Source organism: Papio anubis, chromosome 9 (assembly GCF_008728515.1).
Source record: "Papio anubis isolate 15944 chromosome 9, Panubis1.0, whole genome shotgun sequence".
Lineage (NCBI taxonomy): Eukaryota > Metazoa > Chordata > Mammalia > Primates > Cercopithecidae > Papio > Papio anubis.
Genome location: NC_044984.1, coordinates 24,390,051 through 24,412,466, shown reverse-complemented (window position 1 = coordinate 24,412,466; position 22,416 = coordinate 24,390,051). Strand labels below are relative to the sequence as shown.

Genomic DNA, 22,416 nt, shown 5'->3' with positions numbered 1-22,416 from the left:
GTATAGCATTAACTGCCCTTTCTCTGAACACTGCCAGAAGGATTAAGCCATATCTTGTGTACTTTGTGCCTTTAGGAGATGTATGGCTTAAGTAAGGAATAGACAGATAGATGAGACAAAGATGTAACATAAAGTAGGTATAAAATAATGGAGAGAAAGTGGTAAAACAATAAGGAGAACTTGAAGGAGAGGAAAATGAAAACAGTACTATGATCAGAAAAAGTAAAGTTTTGACTGTTACCAACAATGTGCTCAGCAATACCCATGCTCTAGGGTGTTTGTTTCTCACCATGATTAGGGAAGTTTGAGGGTATGTTTTTGTGGTTTACTGAAAACACTATCATCCTTTAAAACACAGGACCTACTGTTTTTCTACAATGTTAGGCATCAGGTAGAGTACTTAACATCTCAGCATCTCATTTTCCACCACTGCAAAACGGAGATTAAAATAGAAATGTCACAGGGCTATCCTAAGGATTAAATTTTATGAAAATTACCTAGCACATAATAAATACTCAATAAACATTAGTTGTTCATCTGAACATACCTGTAATCACCTTCTTTTAAAATAGACTAGATTTGGAGTTTGTGTTTCAATTGCCAATCAACTAACAAGTTTCAAAACTGGTAGCAAAAATAGTCCAGTGACTATCTGATGCCTCCATTATCCTCTACCATTCTGTACTCATTTACAGTCTGGCTGCCCCTCATCTATATTTCATTTTGTTTCTGATATTTTAAAAAAATCTTTGATGCGGGTTATATAGGGTTTTTTCCTCCTGCCATTATGGTCATATTCCCTATGTTTCATTTTTTGTATGACAAGTATAAAATTTCCCAAGAAACCTCCTAAGTTTACACTGACCTTTAGGATGACCAAAACCCACATACTGAAAATGTAAATACAAATTTTAGATCTGGGAAGAAAAGATTTTCTGTCATTCATCATTATATCATCATGGCATATGTTCTATATTTGGGTTAAACTTTGGCTCCTTGCAATGGGGCAAAAAAATGAAATACAGTGGCTTCCCCTTACAGTATGGGAGCTGAATTGGGATGTAGTCTTCTCCTTCCATTACTGTAGATTCCACTTCTCTAGATAGATGTCTAGGTTCACTGAGATTTGTTGCACTTGGTTCATTGCCATCTTTTGTTCTAGACAAAATAACAGCTGGGACCAAAGTTAATGTGTCTTCTTTTCTCTTGAAATAGCAAGGCCTTTATTTATCGAGATGAGCTGTTAAGAAAGATGCTGTATATTATCCTTTCCCAAAGGAATTTAAGGATTAAGGAAGTACTCAACTGAGAATGAATTAATGTAATTCCAAATGTTTCTTTTTTTCTCAACAAAATACTTTGAGGAATCTTCTTTAAGAACGATGATTTTATTCCTTTATATCTTTCACCTTGTTTTGGTTCTGCTAAAGATGTAACATTCAAACTCTAGATTGTCTTAATCCTTTGAGGATTTTGGACCAAGAGTCACATTAACCAAAACTCTGTACTGTAATAATAGCTATCATTTATTAGCAGATAAATATTAAATATTATGCTAGACACCTACATGATCTCCAGCTCTGTTATCTCCTTACACAAGGGAGTGATATCTTTATTTTATGTTCAGGAAAATGGAAACATGGAAAATTTACATCACTTGGCTTAGTAAATGGCAGAACTGGAATATAATTACAAGTCTGTCTAAATGCAAGACTCATTGTTCTTTCCACTTCATCACGATGCATCTTTGTAGTGTAACTCTCTTTGCGGATGTATTATTAGATTTGTCCAGAATGGCTCTTTATGTTTAAAATTATGAAACCTATTTTGTATTTGAATCAAAGTAGTGAGGATTTAAAAGAGCAAACTTCTAATAGGACACTAGAATCTGATTAAGCATTACTTTATCTTTCTAATAAAGTATTTTAATTAAATAGAGGAAGTTTATGTCTTTACCTGACAAAAGTACTAACCATTGTAGGAAAGGATTCATATGAGGTTTTAATTTATGGGTGGCCATTTGGGAATTTTAGCATACATGAAGTAGAATAAGGCTATATTTATATGTAACATATCTAAATTTGACAGAATCAGATGTTTTTCCTATTTAAAAATTGATGATGCGTCTAGTACAACTAAATAATCAGTTAAATAGTCATTATACTAATGATATAATTTATTGTTTAAGATAACTGAAATAATCTCTAGGAATTGAAGATGTCACTATAAATATCCACTTACTGATTATTTTATGGATTTTTGTTTAAAGCTTCTAACTATTCTTATTAAGTGTGATAGTGATATTAAAATGTAAAAATATAATTTTGTAGAAGCAGAGAATAAAGATAATGGCTTTGGGTCCTTTTAATGTCATTTTATTTACTTCTCTCCTGGTTACTTATTTATTTGGTTTATTTGAAAGATGCCGGCCCCTTCTTGGTTCCAAAGAAACAGGATGAATCACCCGTGATTGGGGATGGAGAAGATTATTTCCTTTCTCTGTTTGGTGATTCAAAGAAACTTACAGCACACTCAAAGCACACTCAGAAAACTTTAAAATACTTTTCTATGATTCTTGAAGAAGTTGGCCAATTTACCGCCAGGTACGTATTTTATTTGAACTACTTAATATCTTCTGTCAGGGTAGGACCAATAAGTCAGCAGAAAATAAAGTTCTAATCTGTAGTTATATGCATTATTTTATCTAAACAATACTCAGTTCGTTGAAATGTAACTGTTTCATCTTCTGAGCAATTAAAATAAATTGATAAAATGGTCTAAAGAACCAGACAAAAAATGTGAATTCTTCAAAGATGCCAGAGTAAACAGTGCTAAGTAATCTTTACTAATAGGGTCAACTCAATTATTCAAGACACTTTTTTATTGTTGTCGAATTCTTTAGGTGGATCTAATATATATATTTTCTTCTAGTAGCTCTTGAGTTCAAGACAGAAGGAGAAAGATAAATTTTTACTTCATTGATCCATTTTTATGGCTGTTAGTATCTATGCAAAAAGAAATTGATCAGGAAGAAAGTTGATATTAGGACTAAAATAAAAGAGTTATGATCTATTCATTTATATTAATATAACACTGCCTTATTTATTACGTGAACAATATGAATTTGAAATGCTAGTAATAAGCATATGTTGATAGAAGTCATTAGATGGCTAAAAGAAATCAGAGTTGAGGGTCAGATATGAAGGAAATTTTCTCTCCCTTTATGCCATGTTTCCTAAAATCAATCACCCATGCCCTATTACAATTTAACAGTGGAGAATACCTAAGCATTTGCTCTACTATCTAAAAACACCTCATCAGATCCTTCATTCAGTACCTACTATGTTAAAATTATGAGCAGTTAGGCCGGGCGCGGTGGCTCAAGCCTGTAATCCCAGCACTTTGGGAGGCCGAGACGGGTGGATCACGAGGTCAGGAGATCGAGACCATCCTGGCGAACACGGTGAAACCCCGTCTCTACTAAAAAATACAAAAAAACTAGCCGGGCGTGGTGGCGGCGCCTGTAGTCCCAGCTACTGGGGAGGCTGAGGCTGGAGAATGGCGGGAACCCGGGAGGCGGAGCTTGCAGTGAGCTGAGATCCGGCCACTGCACTCCAGCCTGGGCGACAGAGCGAGACTCCGTCAAAAAAAAAAAAAAAATTATGAGCAGTTTAGGACAAAATAAAATGTTTAAAGCTTCTGTTAAAATGCAATCCTATTAAAAATGGTGGTGTAGAAGCAAGCTGTCTTCAGTCCCTATCCAGCCACCCCAGAAAACAAAAACAAATATACAGTGCCAAGATTATCATTATCATCAGCAGTACCTCAGAACTCAAATATGAGGATGAGAGAATTCCTGAGGCCACAGAGAAGTGAAAAACACTCATATAATAATTAAGCTCTCCAGAGGTCAAGCACAAAGAGAAGAACCTAAAAGCTGCAAGAGAAAAGAATATGTCTAGCAACAGACTTCTCAGTGGAAACCAGGTAGGTCAGGAGGGAATGAGACAATGTTTTTAATGTGTTAAAACCCTGCTATCCAAGAATAGTGTATCCAACCAAGCCATATTTCAAATATGAAGAGATAAAATCTTTCCCAAACAAAAGCTAAGAGAATTCACCACCACCAGACCTATCTTATAAGCAATGCTAAAGATAGTTCTTCAATCTGAAAGAAAAAAACACTAATGCTCAAAAAGAAAACACTTGAAAGTATAAAATCTCTGGTAAAATTAAGTACATGGAAAAACCCAGAATTGTAATTGTGGTATACAATCCACTCATTACTCTAGTGTGAATCCCAAAAGACAAATCTATCAAAAACAGTAATAGCTATAGCAATCTGCTAAAAGATAGGCAGTATAAAAATATGTAAATGGAGAAAACTAACAGTCAAAATATAGAAGGATGGTGTTCTAATCTAGAGATTTTTTGTTTCTATTCTTTCTTTCTATTCTTTCCTTCGTGCTTTAAGTGTTCATCTCTTTAACTTGTCATAGCTGTAAGATGTTTTTTGTAAACCTCGTGTAACCACAATGCAAAAACCTATAATAGATTCACAAAAAATAAAAAGCAATGAATTAAAATATACTACCAAAGAAAATTACTTAACCACAAAAGAATATAGTAATAAAGGACAAAAGGAAGAGACGAGTTATAAAACAACCCCAAAACAAGAAATAAGTTCTTCTTATCAATAATAATACTGAATGTAAATGGACTCGATTCTCAAATTAAAAGGCATAGAATGGCTTAGGGATAAGGAAACAAAATCCAGCTGTATGCTGCCTACAAGAAGCCCACTTCACCTACAAAGGCACACAGACTGAAAGTGAAGGGATGGAAAAACATATTCCATTCAACTGGAAACAAAAAAAAGAGTAGGCGTAGCTATACTCATATCAGATAAAATAGACTACAAATCAATGACTATAAAAAGAGACAAATAAGGTCACTATATAATGATAAAGGGGTCAATTCAGCAAGAAGGTATAATAATTATAAATAAATGTGCACCCAACACCAAAGCTCCCAAGTATATAAAGCAAACATGAATAGATTTAAACAGAGATATAGACTGCAGTACAGTAGTAGGGCACTTCAACATCCTATTTTCAGTAATGGACAGATGAACCAGACAAATCACAAAGAAACGTCAGAGTTAAATTGCACACTAGACCAATTAGGCCTGACATGTGCAGAACATTTCACCCAATTGCCTCAGAATATACATTCTTTCATCAGCACATGGAACATTTTCCTGAATAGACTCTCTCTTAAGCTACAAAACAAATATCAAAAAAGTAAAAATTATGTCATGTACTTTTGTGACCACATTCAAGTAATTATGTCAAGTACTTTTGTGACTAGAAATCAATAAGAGGAACGTAGGAAAATACACAAACACATGGAAATTAAGAAACACACTTCAGAGCAACCAATGGATCAGTGAGGAAATTGAGAAGAAAACTTAAAAATGTCTTGAAACAAATGGAAATGGAAACACAACATATCAAAATCTCTGGGATACAAAAAAAAAGCAGTACTAAAAGGGAAGTTTATAGCAATAAATATCTGTATCAAAAAAGTAGAAAAGCTTCAAGTAAACAATCTAACAATGCATCTCAAGGAACTAGGAAAGCAAGAAAAAAACAAACTGAAAATTAGTAGAAGAAAACAAACAATAAAGATCAGAGAAAAACAAATGAAATTGAGACTAAAAAAAAATAGATCAACAAACAAAAAGTTGGTTTTTTCCATGATGTTGAATTGTATCAAATACTTTTTACATATCTAGTGAGATGATCATATAGTTTTCCTTTTTTAATGTTAAACACCCCTGTACTTTTACAATGAACATTTGGTCATGTTTATGTTTTAATATACTGTTTGAATTCCATTTGTTAAAATAATGTTTCAAATTTTTGCCTCAATGTTTGTAAAGATTATTGGTCTGTAGTTTTCTTTTCCTGTAATGTCCTTGTCTCTTTTGGTATCAGGGTATGTCCACTCTTTATGAAATAAGATGGGATATAGTTTCTTCTTTATCCTTTTCTAGAAGAGATTGTGTAGAAGTAATTTTTTTTCATAAATGTCTTATAGAACTTATTGGCGAAGCCGTCTGGGCCTAGAATTTCTTTGTGGTAAAGTTTTGAAACTATAAATTGTTTTAAAATAGATATTAGGTTATTTTAATTATTTCTTCTTGAATAAGCTTGGGTAGTTTGTGTCTTTCAAGAATTTGTCCATTTTTATCTAAGTTGTCAATTTCTTTTGCATAATGTCATTTATAATATTCTCTTATTATCCTGTATAATCTTTATACAGGATAATCTTTATAACTGTAGAATCTTTATTGGTATCACCTTTCTCATTTCTCATATGGTCATCTGTGTCTTCTCTTTTCCCTGATCAGTATCACTGGAGATTTAGTTTTATTGAGCTCAAAGAATATGTGTTTGGTTATATTTGTTTCCCCTATTTTTTGTTTTTTATTTAATTGATTTTCATTTTGGGCTACATTCCCTTTCTTCTACTTTGGGCTTTATTTGATTTTTTTTTTCCCCTAATTTTTTAAGGTGAAATTTGAGGTCATTGATTTGACACCTTCTTCTCTTCTGATACTACAGGTATTTGGTATTACAAATTTTCCTCTAGGTACAGCTTAGTGGCATCCCACAAATTTTAATATGTTGTATTTTTATTTTCATTCAGTTCAAAATACTTTCTAATTTTCATTTTCTTTTTGATCCTTGGGTAATTGAAAAGTGTGTTATTTAGTTTCAAAGTGTTTTACAGATTTTTCAGTTCCAGTGGTTTTCCAGATATCTTCTTGTTATTGATTTCTAATTAAATTCCATTGTGGTCAAAGAACTTACTTTGTATAACTTGAATCCTTTTATATTTACTGAGACTTATTTTATAGCCAGGATGTTAATTATTCTGGTAAATGTTCTAGGTGCACTTGAAAAGAATATATGTTCTGCTGTTGTTTAGTAGAGTGTTTCACGTCAACCATGTCATGTTGGTTGATAGTGTTGTCTACTGTGTTTTTGCTGATTTTTTGACTACTTGTATCAATTACTGAGAGAGAGGTATTAATATCTACTAAAGTTGTGGATTTGTTGATTTCTCCCTTGCAATTCAATCACTTTTGTTTCATGTATTCTAAAGCTTTGTTATTAGATGTAGAAACAGAAACATTTAGGAATGTTATATTCTTCTGATGAATTGATCCTTGTATCATTATGAAATGACTTTCTTTATCCTGGCAATATTCTTTGTTCTGAAATATATTTTGTCTGATGTTAAGATAGCCACAGGAGCCTTCTTTTTACTGGTGTTAGCATAGTATATATTTTTCCATACTTTAACTTTTGAACTATTTGTGTCTTTATATTTAGAGTGCATGTCTTGTAGGTAGCATATAGTTGAGACTTGCCCTTTTAGCCAATCTGAAAAATGTCTTTTCATTGGGGCATTTAAACTACTTACATTTAAGGTTATCATTACTATGATTAGGTTAAGTCTACCATCTTGTTATTTGTTTTCTCTTTGTCCCAGTTTTTCTCATTTCTTCAATATTTTCAAGATCTTGCTCTACTACCTTTTGTCTAAATTGTTTCTAATAAATTTTCTGTCATTCTTATATTTGCTCCTCTGCACAAATATGTCTCTTTTTTCCCCCTCATTCTGCTTTTAAGATGTTCTCATTATCATTGTTTTTGCGAGATTTGATTATGATGTGCCTGGTGTAAATTTCTTCAAATTTCCTATGCTTGAGGTTGTTACACTTTTTTGATTAGCATATTTATAGATTTTGAATTTTAAAATTCAAAGTGGAAAATTTTTTACCATTATTTCTTCAATATATTTTGCCCCTGCTTCCTCTCTCCTTTTAAGGGACTCCAATTTCACATATATTAGGCCACTTGAAGTTGTACCATAGTTTACTAATGCTCTGTTATTTTTTATCTTTCTATGTACTTTTTCCTCTGATTGTTTCTTTTTGGATAGTATCTATCATTATGTTTTCATATTCACTGATCTTTTCACCTACAATGACTACTATTATATTAATCCCATCCTGTGTATTTTTAAATCTCAGTCATGTCTCTACATTTTCAACGTACAAATACAGTTATAAGGATGTTTCCTTTTCTACTGTTTCTAACATCTGTGTCAGTTCTGCATCATTTTTGATTGATTTTTCTCCTTGTTATGGGTTGTATTTTTCAATTTATTTGCATGCCTGGTAATTTTTTATTGTATGCCAGAAATTGTGGATTTTACCTTGTTTGGGGGCTAGAATATTTTTGTATTTCTATGAATTTTCATTTCTTGAGTTTTTTTCTGGGATCCACTTAAGTTACTTGGAAATAGTTTAAGGCTTTAAGGACTAGCTTTTATAGCTTGTTAGGTGGAAACAAAGCAATATCTTCACTTTATTATTATTCTCCACTACTGAGGCAAAAGTCTCCTTAGTACTCTATGCAAGGTCCCATTAATTGTGAGGTTTTTCAGTCTGGCTGGTGGGAACTTCCTTACCCTGTGAGAGCTTCAAGTACTGTTCCTTCTAATCTTTTCAAAATGGTCTTTTTCTACAGTCTTGGGGCATTTACTCAAATACATGTGCTGATCAATCTTCTGCTAAATACTCAAAGGGGACCGTCTGAAAATCGCCAGTGCTCTTTTTGCAGCTTCCCGTGTTTGATACTCCACTTGTGACCTCCAGCCACCTTGGTCTCTCCAGACTCTCAGCTCCATCTCCTCAAGTCAGAGAGGATGCACCTTCCATGATGCAGCCTGGAAATTTCTCAAGAAATAATCTGGGAAAAATTTAAGTCTCACTACATTTCTCTTCCATCTCTCAAGTATCACTATTCTTTGTTGACCAGTATCAAATATCTTCAAAAATACTGTTTCATATATTTTTCCATATTTTTAGTTGTTTCAGATGGAAGGTCAAAGTCATTTCTTGTAGCTTCGTCTAGGCTGGAAACAGAAGCTGATTCTCAATTCGGTTGTTTTCAATCAAAGCTGTTGTTTCTTTCCTACTACCACCCACTATCTGTAGGGATTTGTTTAATATCTGCCAGCAGAAGAAGAAAAAAAGGAGTTGTAGGCAAACAGGAAACAAAGTAGAGACATTATTAGCATTTTCACTAGTTACACATGCTCTCTGACCCTATATCCAAGACCTTACCTTGGCTTCAAGTTTAGTTCTAAATGTCTCAGGTGTGATCAAAGTATATTAAGAAGGCTAACTTCTCATTCATCCTCCATCTCAACCCCCAAGAAATTCTGCATCCTACATGTCTATAGTCAAAATGATAGTAAGCTCTGAATTCAGATGGGACTCACTGAGATCATGATAAACACACGAATGGTTCTGGTTTAAAACAATTTTGAGGCTGCAAATATCCTCATCTTCCCATAGGATTCTTATTCAGACTAACCCCCATTTATTTTTCCCTTGGATGATTTAGAACCTTGTAGTAGTGATGTACAAATTTACATCTCCATTACATTAAGGATCTACCATCAAAACTTGTAGGCATCAGGGTTCTTATAGTCCCAATGAACTGAATTAAGTTCCCTGAGTCTTTCTAAGTTTGTCCTTTAAAAATTTAAGGACTCTTAAATGCTGTATCCCCTAATCAGCCCATATGCCCCCAACTAAAAACACCTATATGGGAAATGTTAGGTATATACAGGTTGGAAGAACTGGAACTTCAAAGATAATTTTAGCAAACTGCAGAATATCAGAAACTTAAAAGCAGACAAATAGCATGGAGCTATCAAGGAGAGCCCAACAAATAGGTAAATTAGTGCTTAAATAATGGAAAGTAATTTTGTTTAAAAAGTGACCCAGCCATGTTTCTCCCCAATCTCTTTATAAATAAACACTGTGCAAAGGCTACTGATGGTGATTGCAACATCACTCTCCACTCTCAGCCAATCACAAATTATATGTAGAGGTCTCAAGTCACTTTCCTACTAAAGGTAAATGGGAAGGCTGGCAAGGAAGAGAAAAAGATAACTACTAAAGATGGAGTGACAGCAGATTAACAGCCTGCCTCTGGGAATTTCCATGCATTGATATTATATCAAAAAGGAGGCAAATAAAGGGCTCTGATATGGACAATGTTGTTTTTTCCTTCAGACAAGAACATTTATTCTATGTATTCTATGTATATGCATAAAATAAAAATTTAAGGTTAATGAATAAGCACTTTGCTTGTATGACGAAGGATTTTTGAAAAGCAACTGTAAATATCCAGCTATATGTATAATAACAAAGGAATAGCTGAGCTATTCCAGGGTCTTACCTGTTTAAAAACAAAAGTCAAATTAGTGCTCATCTTCCTAGGCAGAAAAAGCAAGTCTGAAAAACAAAAGGATGCTCTCTCAAAAAATAAAAGCAACCTGTAGAGAATTTAGTAACAGTAAGATGAGGATGACACAATGGTGTTCCAGGGATGTCAAAGAGTAAAATGTTACACCCAAAATTTGGCAAGAACCATAATGATAATGCAAAAGAAAAAGAAGAAGAAATTATGACATAAATTGTTCAAAAGTGAGCCTCTATAAAAAAGGCATTCTCATACAATGCAGGTGAGACCAGTATTTTGAAGGGAATTTGATAGTGTATATCGAGAGATTTCATAGAAGGTTACACCCATTATTTTCATAATTCCTCCTCTGAGAGACAAAATCCAGAGTGATAGCCTGACATTTAGAGTCACTTTTCTCCTGAAAACAGCGGCCAATTTTGACAGCTGCAACTAAGAGGCTGAGAAGTTAGAAGTTTTTCTCAAGATTCATAGGACTGGGTGAATAAAACTTGGCATTTAGGGCCTATAAAAAACAATGGAGGGTCACTTGAGGCTTTCAGTTGGAAATTCAAGGAAAGACGAAGAGTAAGGCTATATGCAAAACAGACCAGTACAGTGTCAAATTATTTCACATTTAATTTAAAGTGATGTGTTCCCAACTTAGATGCCTACCAGAAGCAAAAGTAAATCTTGAGTGAAAAAATATTATACAGAACCTTAAATTATCTCTGCAGTTTTTTCTCTGTAATACTAGGCACTAAACAAAAAACAAACAAACAAAAAGACATGTACAAAAGATAAGAGTTGACCAAACACCAAGATTAAAAATGGACACCAGAAACAGGCCTAGAAGGTCCAGACATTGTAGTCATCTGACCAGGATTTCAAACTAGCAATGACTAAAATATTCAAGTAATTAAATGACAAGATAAAAAATTTAACATAAACCTGGGAACTAAAAGGATCATAAACAAATTCTTGAAGTAAAAAAAAAAAAAATCCAATAACGGAAATTATTATTTCAGTACGTGGGTTTAAAATTACACTTAATATAACAGAAGAGAAAATTACGGAACTGGAATATTCTCAGAAGTAAATATCTAGACTGAATCACAGATAGCAAGGTTATAAACAAGCATAAGAGACAAATAAGGCAATATTTTGTTTTAATCTACTTCTAATTAAAGTCATTGAAGGAGAAGAAAGATTGAGGTAGAATGGTATTGATGGAAATACAGAAGAGAATTTTCCCAGACTAATGAAAGACATCAAGCCAAATATTCAAGAAGTACTACCAACGTCCAACAGGATAAAAGACAGAAAACAAGCCAGCAAACAAACCTAGATACATTGTTTAAAAAAAAAAATTTAAAAAAAAAACACTTTTTAAAACAGAAGATGCAAAAAAAAAGTCTTAAAGTCAACCAGAGAAAAAGGGCATTTGCCCTCAAAGAAATAACCAAAATATTGGCTAGCAGTTGGTTTATCAACAGAAAAATAGAATAACGAGACACTAGACTAAATATCCAATGAGGACATTGGAACTGAAACTGTAGGCCAACTGGGCAACATTTCTGACAAACTGACTCTAAAATCACAAGAAATATATATTAGTGTTCTATTGCTACCATAATAAATTATCACCAACTTAGTGACTTAAAATAACATGAATAGCACCCACTTATTAACACATAGTTCCCTAGGTCATAAGTCTGGGTTGTCTCAGCTGATTTCTTAGAGTTTTACAAGGTCAAAATTAAGATGTCAAACCGGCTCTTATCTGGACACTGAAATAAATCTGCTTCCCAGCTCTTTGAGGTTGTTGACCAAATTCAATTCTTTGCAGTGATAGTACTTCCTTACTAACTGTCAGCATGCAGTCACCCTTAGCTTCAAAAGGCTTCTCCCCAGTCCTTGCAGATGAGAACCAGCAACGGTGCATCAAATCCTTCTTGTATTTGGAGTCTCTCTGACTTCCCTCCCACTGCAGCTCTCTTCTGCTTCCAGCTGGAGTAAATTCTCTAATTTTAAGGGTTCATTGATTAGATTAATTCCACCTAAATAACCTAGGCTAATCTCCCTATGTTAACATCCATAGCTTTAGTTATATCTGCAAAGTTCTTTTTGCCATCTAACATAACATACCTACAGGATCCAGAGATTAGAGATAGACATCTTTGGGCAGCTATTTTGCTTACCACAAAGGGTTAAAGTCTAAAAAGAGTTAACACAATATTGGAAAAGAAAATGAGAGGGGACTTGTCCAAACAAAATCAAGACTTCGTCTAAAACAATACAAATTAAACCCATTTGGCATAGACAGGATGAACAGCTAGATCAACGGAACAGCTAGGAAGTCTTATAATATTCAGAAACTTGCTGTTTGACTAAGCTGACGTTACAAATCAGCAGGGAGATGATGGACAATCTAATAAACCCAAGTAGGAAAATTAGCTCCTTATATGAAATACACTCTCACACACATATATACAGACAAATAAAGCTGTTCAAAGCAAATTATTGAAACATTTAAAAGAAAATATGACATAAGAGCAGGGAAAGTTTTCTTATATAGGACACAAAAAGCAGAAACTACAAAGAAAAAGATTGATAAATTTTATTACAGTAAAAATTTTAGAAATATAAACTGTACCATAAGAAACATTACAGATGAAGCATTTTTAAAGTCTCTTCTTGCAGAAAATATGTGCATATAATTAAATACTATGCTATGAATACCACAAATCAATTATAAAAATGTAAATTCAGAAAAGTGAATGAAATGATATGAACAGGTAATTCATTGAAGGAGGAAACTGAGTGGCCAATAAGCAGCTTGTGTAACTGCACTATAATCAGAGAAAAACAAATTTAAATGCAATGAGATTCCATTGTGTACCTATGATAGGAAAAAAAATAAGAAGGCTGAAAATTTGAAGTGTTTATAAGGATATGGGAAACAAGAAGAGGAAATAGTATGTGTGTGCATGGTGAGTGAAGCCTACAGCAGCATGAATTATGCTCTTGCAAGGAATTCTTTATGGTTGCAGTTTAAGCATAAGGTAGGAAGTAAGGAAAAGGGGGTTAAAGAAGCTGACAGATAAGGTAGGGCTTTGTTTGAGTGCTATGATGTTTGTGTTTTCTATAGAAGGAAATGGTAAGATATTGAAGGATTTCCAGGAGGGAAGCAGAAATAGGTTTGGATTGTACAAAGATTGCTCTGGAAGCAAAGTGGAGAATGTTTAGAAGGGGGTAAGACTGAAGACAATAGTTAGGATGTTGATCCAATGTCTCACGGAGATGACGAGAACGTGATAAAGGCAGCAGTCACAGGGATGGAGAGAAGATGTAAACAGATGCCACTAAAGAGGAAGAATCAGCAGAACCCGGTCACGAATAAGGAATGAAGGATAAGAAACTGGGACAGTAATGGAAGTTTCAGGCTTGGCCAACAGGGTAAATGATGTAATTCACTGGAATAGTTTTCTAGTTGGGAGAGTAAATTTACAACAGGCCAACGTGTTGGGTTCAGAGGTACCTTTTGGGATCTTGTGGTCAGTTGTTTCTGTGGATCTAAAGCTCAGTAGGAAGGTCTAGGCAAGAGATTTAGTTTTAGTAGTCATGAGTGTATTAATGGTTAGTAAACACTGTTCATGGATAACATCACCTATAAGGATAAATGGGGGAAATAAAAGAGGGCTAAGAACAGAATCCCAGGGATCAACATCTGGGAGAAACGTGAAGGGCCTGGGTGAAATCTGGAAAAGGGGCTGAAAAGTAACAAGACTCTTAGAGGCAAAACAGTCGACTTCAAGAAACAAAGACAACAGTTTCCAAAAAGAGGGCATGTCTGGCAGAGGCCAATACTGAGGAGACATGAAGATATAGACTAACAGTTGCCACTCAATTTACTGATTGTGAAGGGCACTGGTCATCTGGGTCTTTGGCAGTGGTAGGTGGTTGTGAAGTAAATAAGAGGTGATTAATTAGTGACATAGCCTTTTCCAAAAGCTAGGTTGTGATGGCAGTAGGAATTGTAAGCTGGAGAAGGATTTTTCTCTTTTTTCTTTGTTAAGGTGGTAGCCCCTCAAGGATATATACCTATTTGGGGGAAATAGGTAGTCCAGAGGGATAAGTTGGTGTTAAAGGAGAAGGGAAGGACAATGAGGGGACTGAGTTGCTGAAGCATCAGGAAGAGTTGGTGATTAGAGGGCTTCACTGCAGATGGGAGAGGGGGCCTCTTCCACGGAAATGGGGTGGGCTACAGAGAAAAAGTGGGCTCGGCTATAGGAGAGCCTAGGAGAGCCTGTTTCTAAGTAGGAAGCAGGGAAATGCACTAGTCTCTCTGATTGTCATGTTTTCTTAGTGAGATAATTTTCCAAGAGTGAGAATAGAGATATGGGGCAGGGATCTGAACATTGTTGAAGGATAGCAGAAGTTGCTGACTTGGTTCATGAAGATGACAACTTGCTGTCAATCAGCAAGGGCCCAGGTGTAGTTGGAGACCACTAAGATTTTGGTAGCAGCAATCTTTGTGTGTGCGTTTTCTAGCAGAGTTCAACCACCATGGTGTGTACAGAATTTAAACAACCTGAATGGTTAGGTCAAACTTATTTGAGATTTTACTTGTTGAGTGACACAGAAGGACAAGGGTTAACATTTATTGAGTGACCTCGGAAATGGGAATTAATGTCTCTAAACCTCAGTTTCTCTATCTATAAAATGGGGCTAAAAATACTACCTGTCTGAGTTGTTTTAAGAATTAAATGAGATAATACAGTGTTCCTCACATTTTTTTAATGTGACCTTCAATAAGAAATATGTAGAAGTATTTCAGTGAGAAATATGTATGTTATTGTGAAAATTATATGAGTTATCATGAGTCCACAAGGCCTTCACCAAAATACTTGGGGAATTATGTATTTCCAAATTCAGAATTTTGACAATTTTAGGAAAGGAAATTTTAGAACACGTATTATGTAAACACCCTGTCAGGGATTACAGAAGTATCAAAAATCAAACATTAATCTTTTTACATAAAAATATATAAATATTCACACAAACCATGAACAAAGACTGTAAATAGCCTCACCTCCGTTTTGGACCAGGCATTTCTTCAAACCTGTTTTTAAAAAATTTTTTTTGGTTTTTCAGAGCTTTTTGGATTTTGGAACTGGGGATGAGAAATTGTGGAGAATTATATAGAGAGATAGATAGATAAATAAATAGAAACATAGACGTAGATATACATATAGAGATATTAGATAGTGTTTTTAGGTGCCTGATGTATAAGTAGTATTGTTATTATTATTGGTACGGATGTATCTTATTTTTAAGATGGGAGTCCTCGCTTACCAAAGTGATTTTCGACCTACTAATAAGTTGTGACTCACAATCTGAAAAACGATGATATATAATGATATGTAAATGATTAGCCTGGTCCCTGGATCATACATAGTAAGCTCTCAAGGCAAGTGAAAAGGTGAAAAATACCATCTTATGTTTATTTAAAGTTTTTGCCTTTCAAAAATCTTTTAATCACAGTTGCTATTTATCTTCAGCCACTTTATCAGAAATAAAGTAAATGATTTGTCTCGATCTACTTTTGAGAGTTTCATGTCTCAGTGATTTTATCCTGAACAGTAGGAAATTTAAACTATTATAATTCACAACTTCCTGTGGCTTTTATACCTTGACACCTAAAATACTTTTTAGGTTTTCTTTATTTTAAGTGAAACGGATTATTTTATTGCACAGATAAAGAAATAGAACTAAAAACTCAAGCCATTTGTCTGAGGTTACAAAATATACTACTTCTATATAGAACTTGGCCAAAAGAATATACAGTTTAAGAACAACTTTCAAGTACTTTATTATTCACTTCTTAAAGTGAGTCAAAAACACTCCTATCTGAAGGCACCTTACAATCTTTGTGTTTTATTTTCTAGTTCTCTTGGAGACATTGAAATAGCTGAAGTGAATGTCAAGGGTTTGTTCGTGAAGCTCATTAACTCTTCCCTTGACAAAGAAATGGCAATTGGAGATCATATTCTCCAGCAAAATGTGAATGGACAAACCATTTCTTTGTACCGATTCCTTCCAAACATTGTAATGCAGGCCAGTTCCACAGTAACAGTGAGTATAAGAGTATAAATACTATACATTAGAATCGTACAGGACAAACTTGTTGACACTGTCAGTCTGTGGCTCAGCACTGTCTCGTTATCACTCTATCTGGATCTGTACATAAGACGTGATTTTGTTGTTGTTGGTTAATTACCGCACTTTGTCCATCTTCTGGATGTAAATTAATACCCACAGTTAAATTTCCACAGCTGTCTTCAATTTTGTGTGCAATATCTTTTGTTTTTATAATTTAACTATTAAAATGAAATTCTTAATTTCCTGAAACCAAGTAAATATAAACCTGAAAAGACAAGCAAAGAGATTGCTTAGAGAACAGGTAATTAGCTGACACAGGAGGGTTCCTCTCTTTCTCGTTTTTTCCCTTTAATCCCTGTAGAGCAGCTGTTTGGTGTTGCATAGCTTGACATTGTATATGATATAGTCATTACATTTTAAAACCTCATCTGTTCAGAAAGAATGTGTTGCAGTAACCCTATGGCATTTACAAAATTGTGTTCAACTCCAGTGGCATTTGTCATTAACAATTTTATTACAGGTGTGGGCAGCAGCATCTGAAGCAAAGCATCAACCTCCATCAGATTTTCTTTGGAAGGAACAAGACAAGTTTAGAACAAGTCCCGATTGTATAACAATCCTGTGCAAACCGAACGGTCAAGTTAGTTTCTGGTTCTTAACAATCTTTTTTAAAAATATTGTGCTTATTGAGCATATCTGTATTTTTTATTCTTTTCATTTTATACAATGTGTCTAAGTGCATAAATGTCAGTAAAATTGACTTTATGCCTAAAAGATTATGTTATTGTCAGTTTCTTATAAATTTATAATTTGTTTTTAATGTCAATAGTTTTGGGGGAACGTGGTGTTTGGTTACATGAATAGCCATGTTGTCAAATGGGAGAGCACTCATTAGTTCTTAAGTGGTGGTATTCCATGGTATGTATATACCACATTTTCTTTATCCACTTGTTGCTTGATGGGCATTTGGGCTAGTTTTTCATAGAATGGATAGTTATCCTTATGTTTCCCATCCTCTTAGCTCACTCGATTATTCTTTTTATCCTTAAAGCTTGGGTAGAACCATCACTAAATGCCACAACACATCAGGCAAATCCACAGCATTCTCTTCCCAGTGTCAAAGGGCCCCAGAGCGTCTTACAATTTGACAAAAATAATTTTGATATCTCATATTCCTAAGAAGCCTCTTCAACTTTCAAAGTCGAGGGAAGATTTTATTTGTGCTATTTAGCCTGAAGAGTGATAAGGAAGGTACTCGATACGGGTCTTTTCTATTTATTTTTTCATTTCTCAAATATTTATTGGGACTCTTCTCTATTTTAGAGCTATGCTAAGTACTGGGAATATAACAGATTAAGATATAGTATCTGCACTCAAGGAACTAATATTCTAATGAAAGAGCCTACAATATTAATTTGAAATGATTACACTTTACTCCTTATAAAATTAAGGGTATTAGCAGTAGCTTTGTGTAATTTGTTCCCAGTATTTGACAATTTTATATTTTCACTCAACCTTTCTCTTGGTATAATATTGGCATAAATATATACCCATGGACACACCATTAAGGTTCAAAGGTATTCCTTTTTGCAACAACAAAAAAGTTAATCCTTTTTCAAAATGATTTTTAGATCATTTTTAAATACCTGTGTTTTTTTCTTACCCTCAGTCTAACTTACTATGTCCTATAACTACTGACCCACAAAATATGTTAACCAGAACCTATCTCTGAGTTTCTTTTTTGCTGCATTATAATCTATGTTGAGATTGACTTTCCCTTTGAAATAGACTTGGCTAATTTCTTAAGAACCATTTACTGTCTTTCTGGGGGAACAGTTGTTAGATGAGGAGAGTACCCATTAGATATAACTTAGCAGCCTTCACCCACTCACCTTTAGATCTCCTTGTGGGCTGGAACTGAATTTTATAATACTTCTCTGATGGGGAAAATAAGGCTACACAATCTAAGTTATTTACTTATTTTCACTGATGGAGAAAATAAGGATACACAATGTGAATTATTTACTCAGCCTCATAAGAAATCATTACTAAAACCCAGTCTAGGATTAAGGCATTCTTATCTCAGAACTTTCATCATAGTTATCCACTCTGTAAGCCAGTTTGTGGTTTCTACTTTGTATGTGTGTTGCTCCAGGCACTGAGCGTTGAATCAGGCAGACCAGGTCCCTGAGCTCCTGGAATGCAGATTTTAATAAGTTTTCATTTCTTGCAACTGAATTAGGCTTTGTACTTACACTGTTCCTTTTACCCAGTGATTTGAATGACTTTGCACATATAGAATCAGACCATTTCTGTGGGGTGATGTAAGCACAAATAACTGTGGCTGCTAATGAAAGACTGAACCTGATTGATTGATCTATATGGAAAATATTTAAATATATTTTGTATCTGTCAGGAATGGCACTAGGTGCTAGAAAAGGGAACATAAGTATTGCACACTTCTTGTCCTCAAGAAATTCACAGCCTACTAGTAGAAATTGATATATAATAATAAATAATTGCAATACAGTGAAACAATGCTTTAATAAAGTACGGGCAGCCCAGGTCAGAAATATCAACTCTGTAAAGGAGAGCATAAGAAAAAGCATTCAGAGGAAGAGCCATGTGTTGTGAATCTGTAGTGGAGAGGAGTTTGCCCTCCTAACCTGAATCATGGCGATCTTGCCCCTTTTCACCTCTTGAACTCTCCTCTCTCCATGCGTCTCCATGCACTCTGCTCTAGCCACACTGGCCTTCTCGTACTACTTTTACTTTCCAGTGCTTGACTGCTCCTTCATGCCACAGAGCCTCTGCGCATGCTCTTGCCTCTCAATAGACTCTCTTTCCTCCCTTTTTACCTATTAAATCCTACCTGCCCTTCAGAACTCAGCTCAAGTGTTTTTTATTTTTTTTCCCTGGGTCACATCCCATTGGAAATTCTACCTCATGGTAAAGCCATATGCATTATTTAATTCAACTAGAAAATATTTCCCCTAAATAGGTGGAAATGTGACTTTAAAATCAGCTTGAAACCCTATTGTAAGTATAGAGTTCTTTTTCTAATAAATTCATTTTCCTTCTCACTTTAATAGCACTGGATATTACTATCTGCAACCGCCAGATAAATTTTCCTTAAAAAAGACAATTTACTGCCTTCCCATAGACATGCTGAAACACAGACTCAAAGCATCATCATGACCCTGGAATTGCTTTCTATTTGTATGTAGAAAATAATCCATATCTTGTAGAAAAAGTCACAAAGCCTGTAATCTACTGTCTACAATAATAACCAGCTATACAAATCAGAATAGACCCCGTTTCTGGACTTGAATAATATTTTGTATTTGTAAGATGGGGCAAACAGAAGTTATATTATGGGTCATTTTTAAAAGGAAGCCTAGGCTGGCGCAGTGGCTCACGCCTGTAATCCCAGCACTTTGGGAGGCCGAGGTGGGCGGATCACAAGGTCAGGAGTTTGATACCAGCCTGGCCAACATGGTGAAACCCCGTCTCTAGTGAAAATACAAACATTAGCCAGGCGTGGTGGTGTCCGCCTATAGTCCCAGCTACTCAGGAGGCTGAGGCAGGAGAATTGCTTGAACCTGGGAGGCGGAGGTTGCAGTGAGCCAAGATTGTACCCCTGCATTCCAGCCTGGGTGACAGAGCAAGACTCTGTCTTGAAAAAAGCAAAAATAAAAATAAATTTAAAAAATTAAAAGGAAGCTAAAATAAAGTAGATCTTAGACTACTTCTTGAGTCATCTTGTCACTAACATGGCAACAGTTAATATTCGATACAGCTACAAATCTTATGGCTTAATGTAAATGTGGCTTTTAGTTTTGCTTTGCCATGTATTATTCTACTTTCTCACCTGTAAAGTAAGAGATTGTATAATATAATCACTAAGATTCCATGAGTCTATGGACCTTTAAAGCAGGGATAGGGTTTTTTTCACCAGTCACATTGTTGTTCCATTGGGATTTGGAGCCTCTAAATTACATGTCAAATGATTAATAAATTTCTTATGTTTATCAATGCCTGGTACTTTCCCAGTACATTGTTTTGCATTAGAGATCCAGATGTGGAACAGACCAGTCCTATACAATAGGAACTCATTGAAGGACTGTTTATATATGCCTTATTTCATTTGATTCTCAGTACTGCTTCAGTATTTTGGGGAAAAAGCGGGGCTTGGAAAGTTAAATGGCTGCTTAAGGTCACATGATAAGTAATGTGATAGAACTAAAATAAAACCATATCTTCTAACTCTCAAGAATTTTTCTATTGCACTAAAAATAGTTTGCAAGGTTCATGTGGCCAACATTCTAGAGCTGAGGCTAAATTTTATCACATTATCATTGTCATCCAAGATTTTCTTAAGTTCCTACAGTACGGGGAAAAATAAAATATTGCCTTGTCTAGGAAAGGCACACATCTCATTTAGGGAGATCACACTAAAAAGACCATGAACATATTTTCAAAATATAATGGTTTTGAGCTACTAAAAATGGAGGATTCCCAACTAATGATCTGTAGCAAAAGTCCATTTATTTGCTGTAATCTATGAAAAGAAACTTTTTTAAAAAGAATTCATCTTTCTTTCTCTGCTGGAAGCTTAGCCTAGCTGAACTGGTCTTGTGTTGTCTTTATGTCTACGTTATTTGTCAAGCCAAGCAGAGGGATGTCCAGTGGTTACAGTGTGAAGTCCAAACCTCTAATTTGGTAAACTAAAAACAGATCACTAGAACAAGTAGAATGTTACGGCACGTTTTTCGTGTTGAATAGAAATATAACTGTTAATCTCTATAAAGGATTTTCCTGAATAATTTTTGCAACGTGTATGTTGTGCGCATGTCACATATTCAGGAAATCCAAACAAACTCCAGCTTCAGGGCTCGTGGGTCTTCTTAATACTCTCACGTAGGATTCTAACCTGGATAATGTGTTTTCTTGTCCATGTCTCTAGCTCTACTGTCCATTTTGCCATCTCAAATTAGACACACCCACACACACAGTGTCTTAAATGTTTAAAATCTTAACTTATTAATATTACCATTACTTTTTGCACAGTTCTTCAGAGTTATGAAATTCGGTAGCTGGATGAATTTTACAACACTTCAGTAAAGCAGTTCCCACTACCGCCCTCTCAGTTTTACATATGAAGTCACAGTTCAAGTTAGAAAGTAACCTACCTATCTGAGGTTATACTGCTTGTAATTTTCAGAACAGGAAACTAAGGCTAAGATGCCTTACTCTATGTCCTCATCATGTAGTTCCCTAAGCCACACACATAGGTAAATGGCATTATATAGTTCAATTTTTAAATTCTGTTGTACCATATTTTACATGGTAAGTAAAAAACAATTCAAAATGGATAAGAGACCTAATCATAAGACCTGAAACCAAAATACTGCTGGGAAAGAACGCAGGGGAAAAACTCCTTGATGTGGTCCTTTGCGATGATTTCTTGGTATCACACCGAAGCTCAGGCTACAAAAACAAAAATAAATAAAAGGGGGTATGGAATATGTCAAACTAAAAAGCTTCTGCACAGCAAAGGAAACAATTAACAAAATAAAATAACAACCTACCGACTGGGAAAAAAATGTTTGCAAACCTCATATCTGAGAAAGAGCTAATATTCAAAATTTATGAGGAACTCGTACAACTCAATGGCAGAAAAGCAAATAACCTGATTTAGAAAACAGGCAAAAGACCTGAACAGACATTTCTCCAAAGACATTTAAAAAATATGGCCAACAGATATATTAAAAGGTGCTCAACATCGCTAAGCATCAAATAAAAGCAAATTAAAATTGCTTTGAGCTATCACTTCACACTTCATAAGGATGGCTATTCCAAAAAGACAAGTGATATAATAACAAATGTTGGTGAGAGTATGGAGAAAAGGGAACCC

At 34.7% G+C, this 22,416-nt stretch overlaps 1 protein-coding gene across 5 annotated transcripts in view; it reads left to right on the top strand.

Annotated features, from left to right (window-relative positions):
• The window catches only part of LMNTD1 (lamin tail domain containing 1), a 66,827-nt gene that overhangs the window by 5,040 nt on the left and 39,371 nt on the right, over positions 1-22,416 (top strand). For 4 of the 5 annotated variants that reach the window (XR_002515586.2, XM_009180413.4, XM_009180402.4 and 1 more), the window contains exons 4-6: positions 2,423-2,603; positions 16,286-16,472; positions 17,020-17,139. Coding sequence is in view for 4 of the 5 variants with exons in the window: in XM_009180413.4 (XP_009178677.2) it covers positions 2,423-2,603; positions 16,286-16,472; positions 17,020-17,139 (488 nt within the window). In the remaining variant the exon portion in view is untranslated. The remainder of the gene's footprint in view (positions 1-2,422; positions 2,604-16,285; positions 16,473-17,019; positions 17,140-22,416) is intronic. The other variant, XM_021922124.2, reaches the window with a different exon arrangement.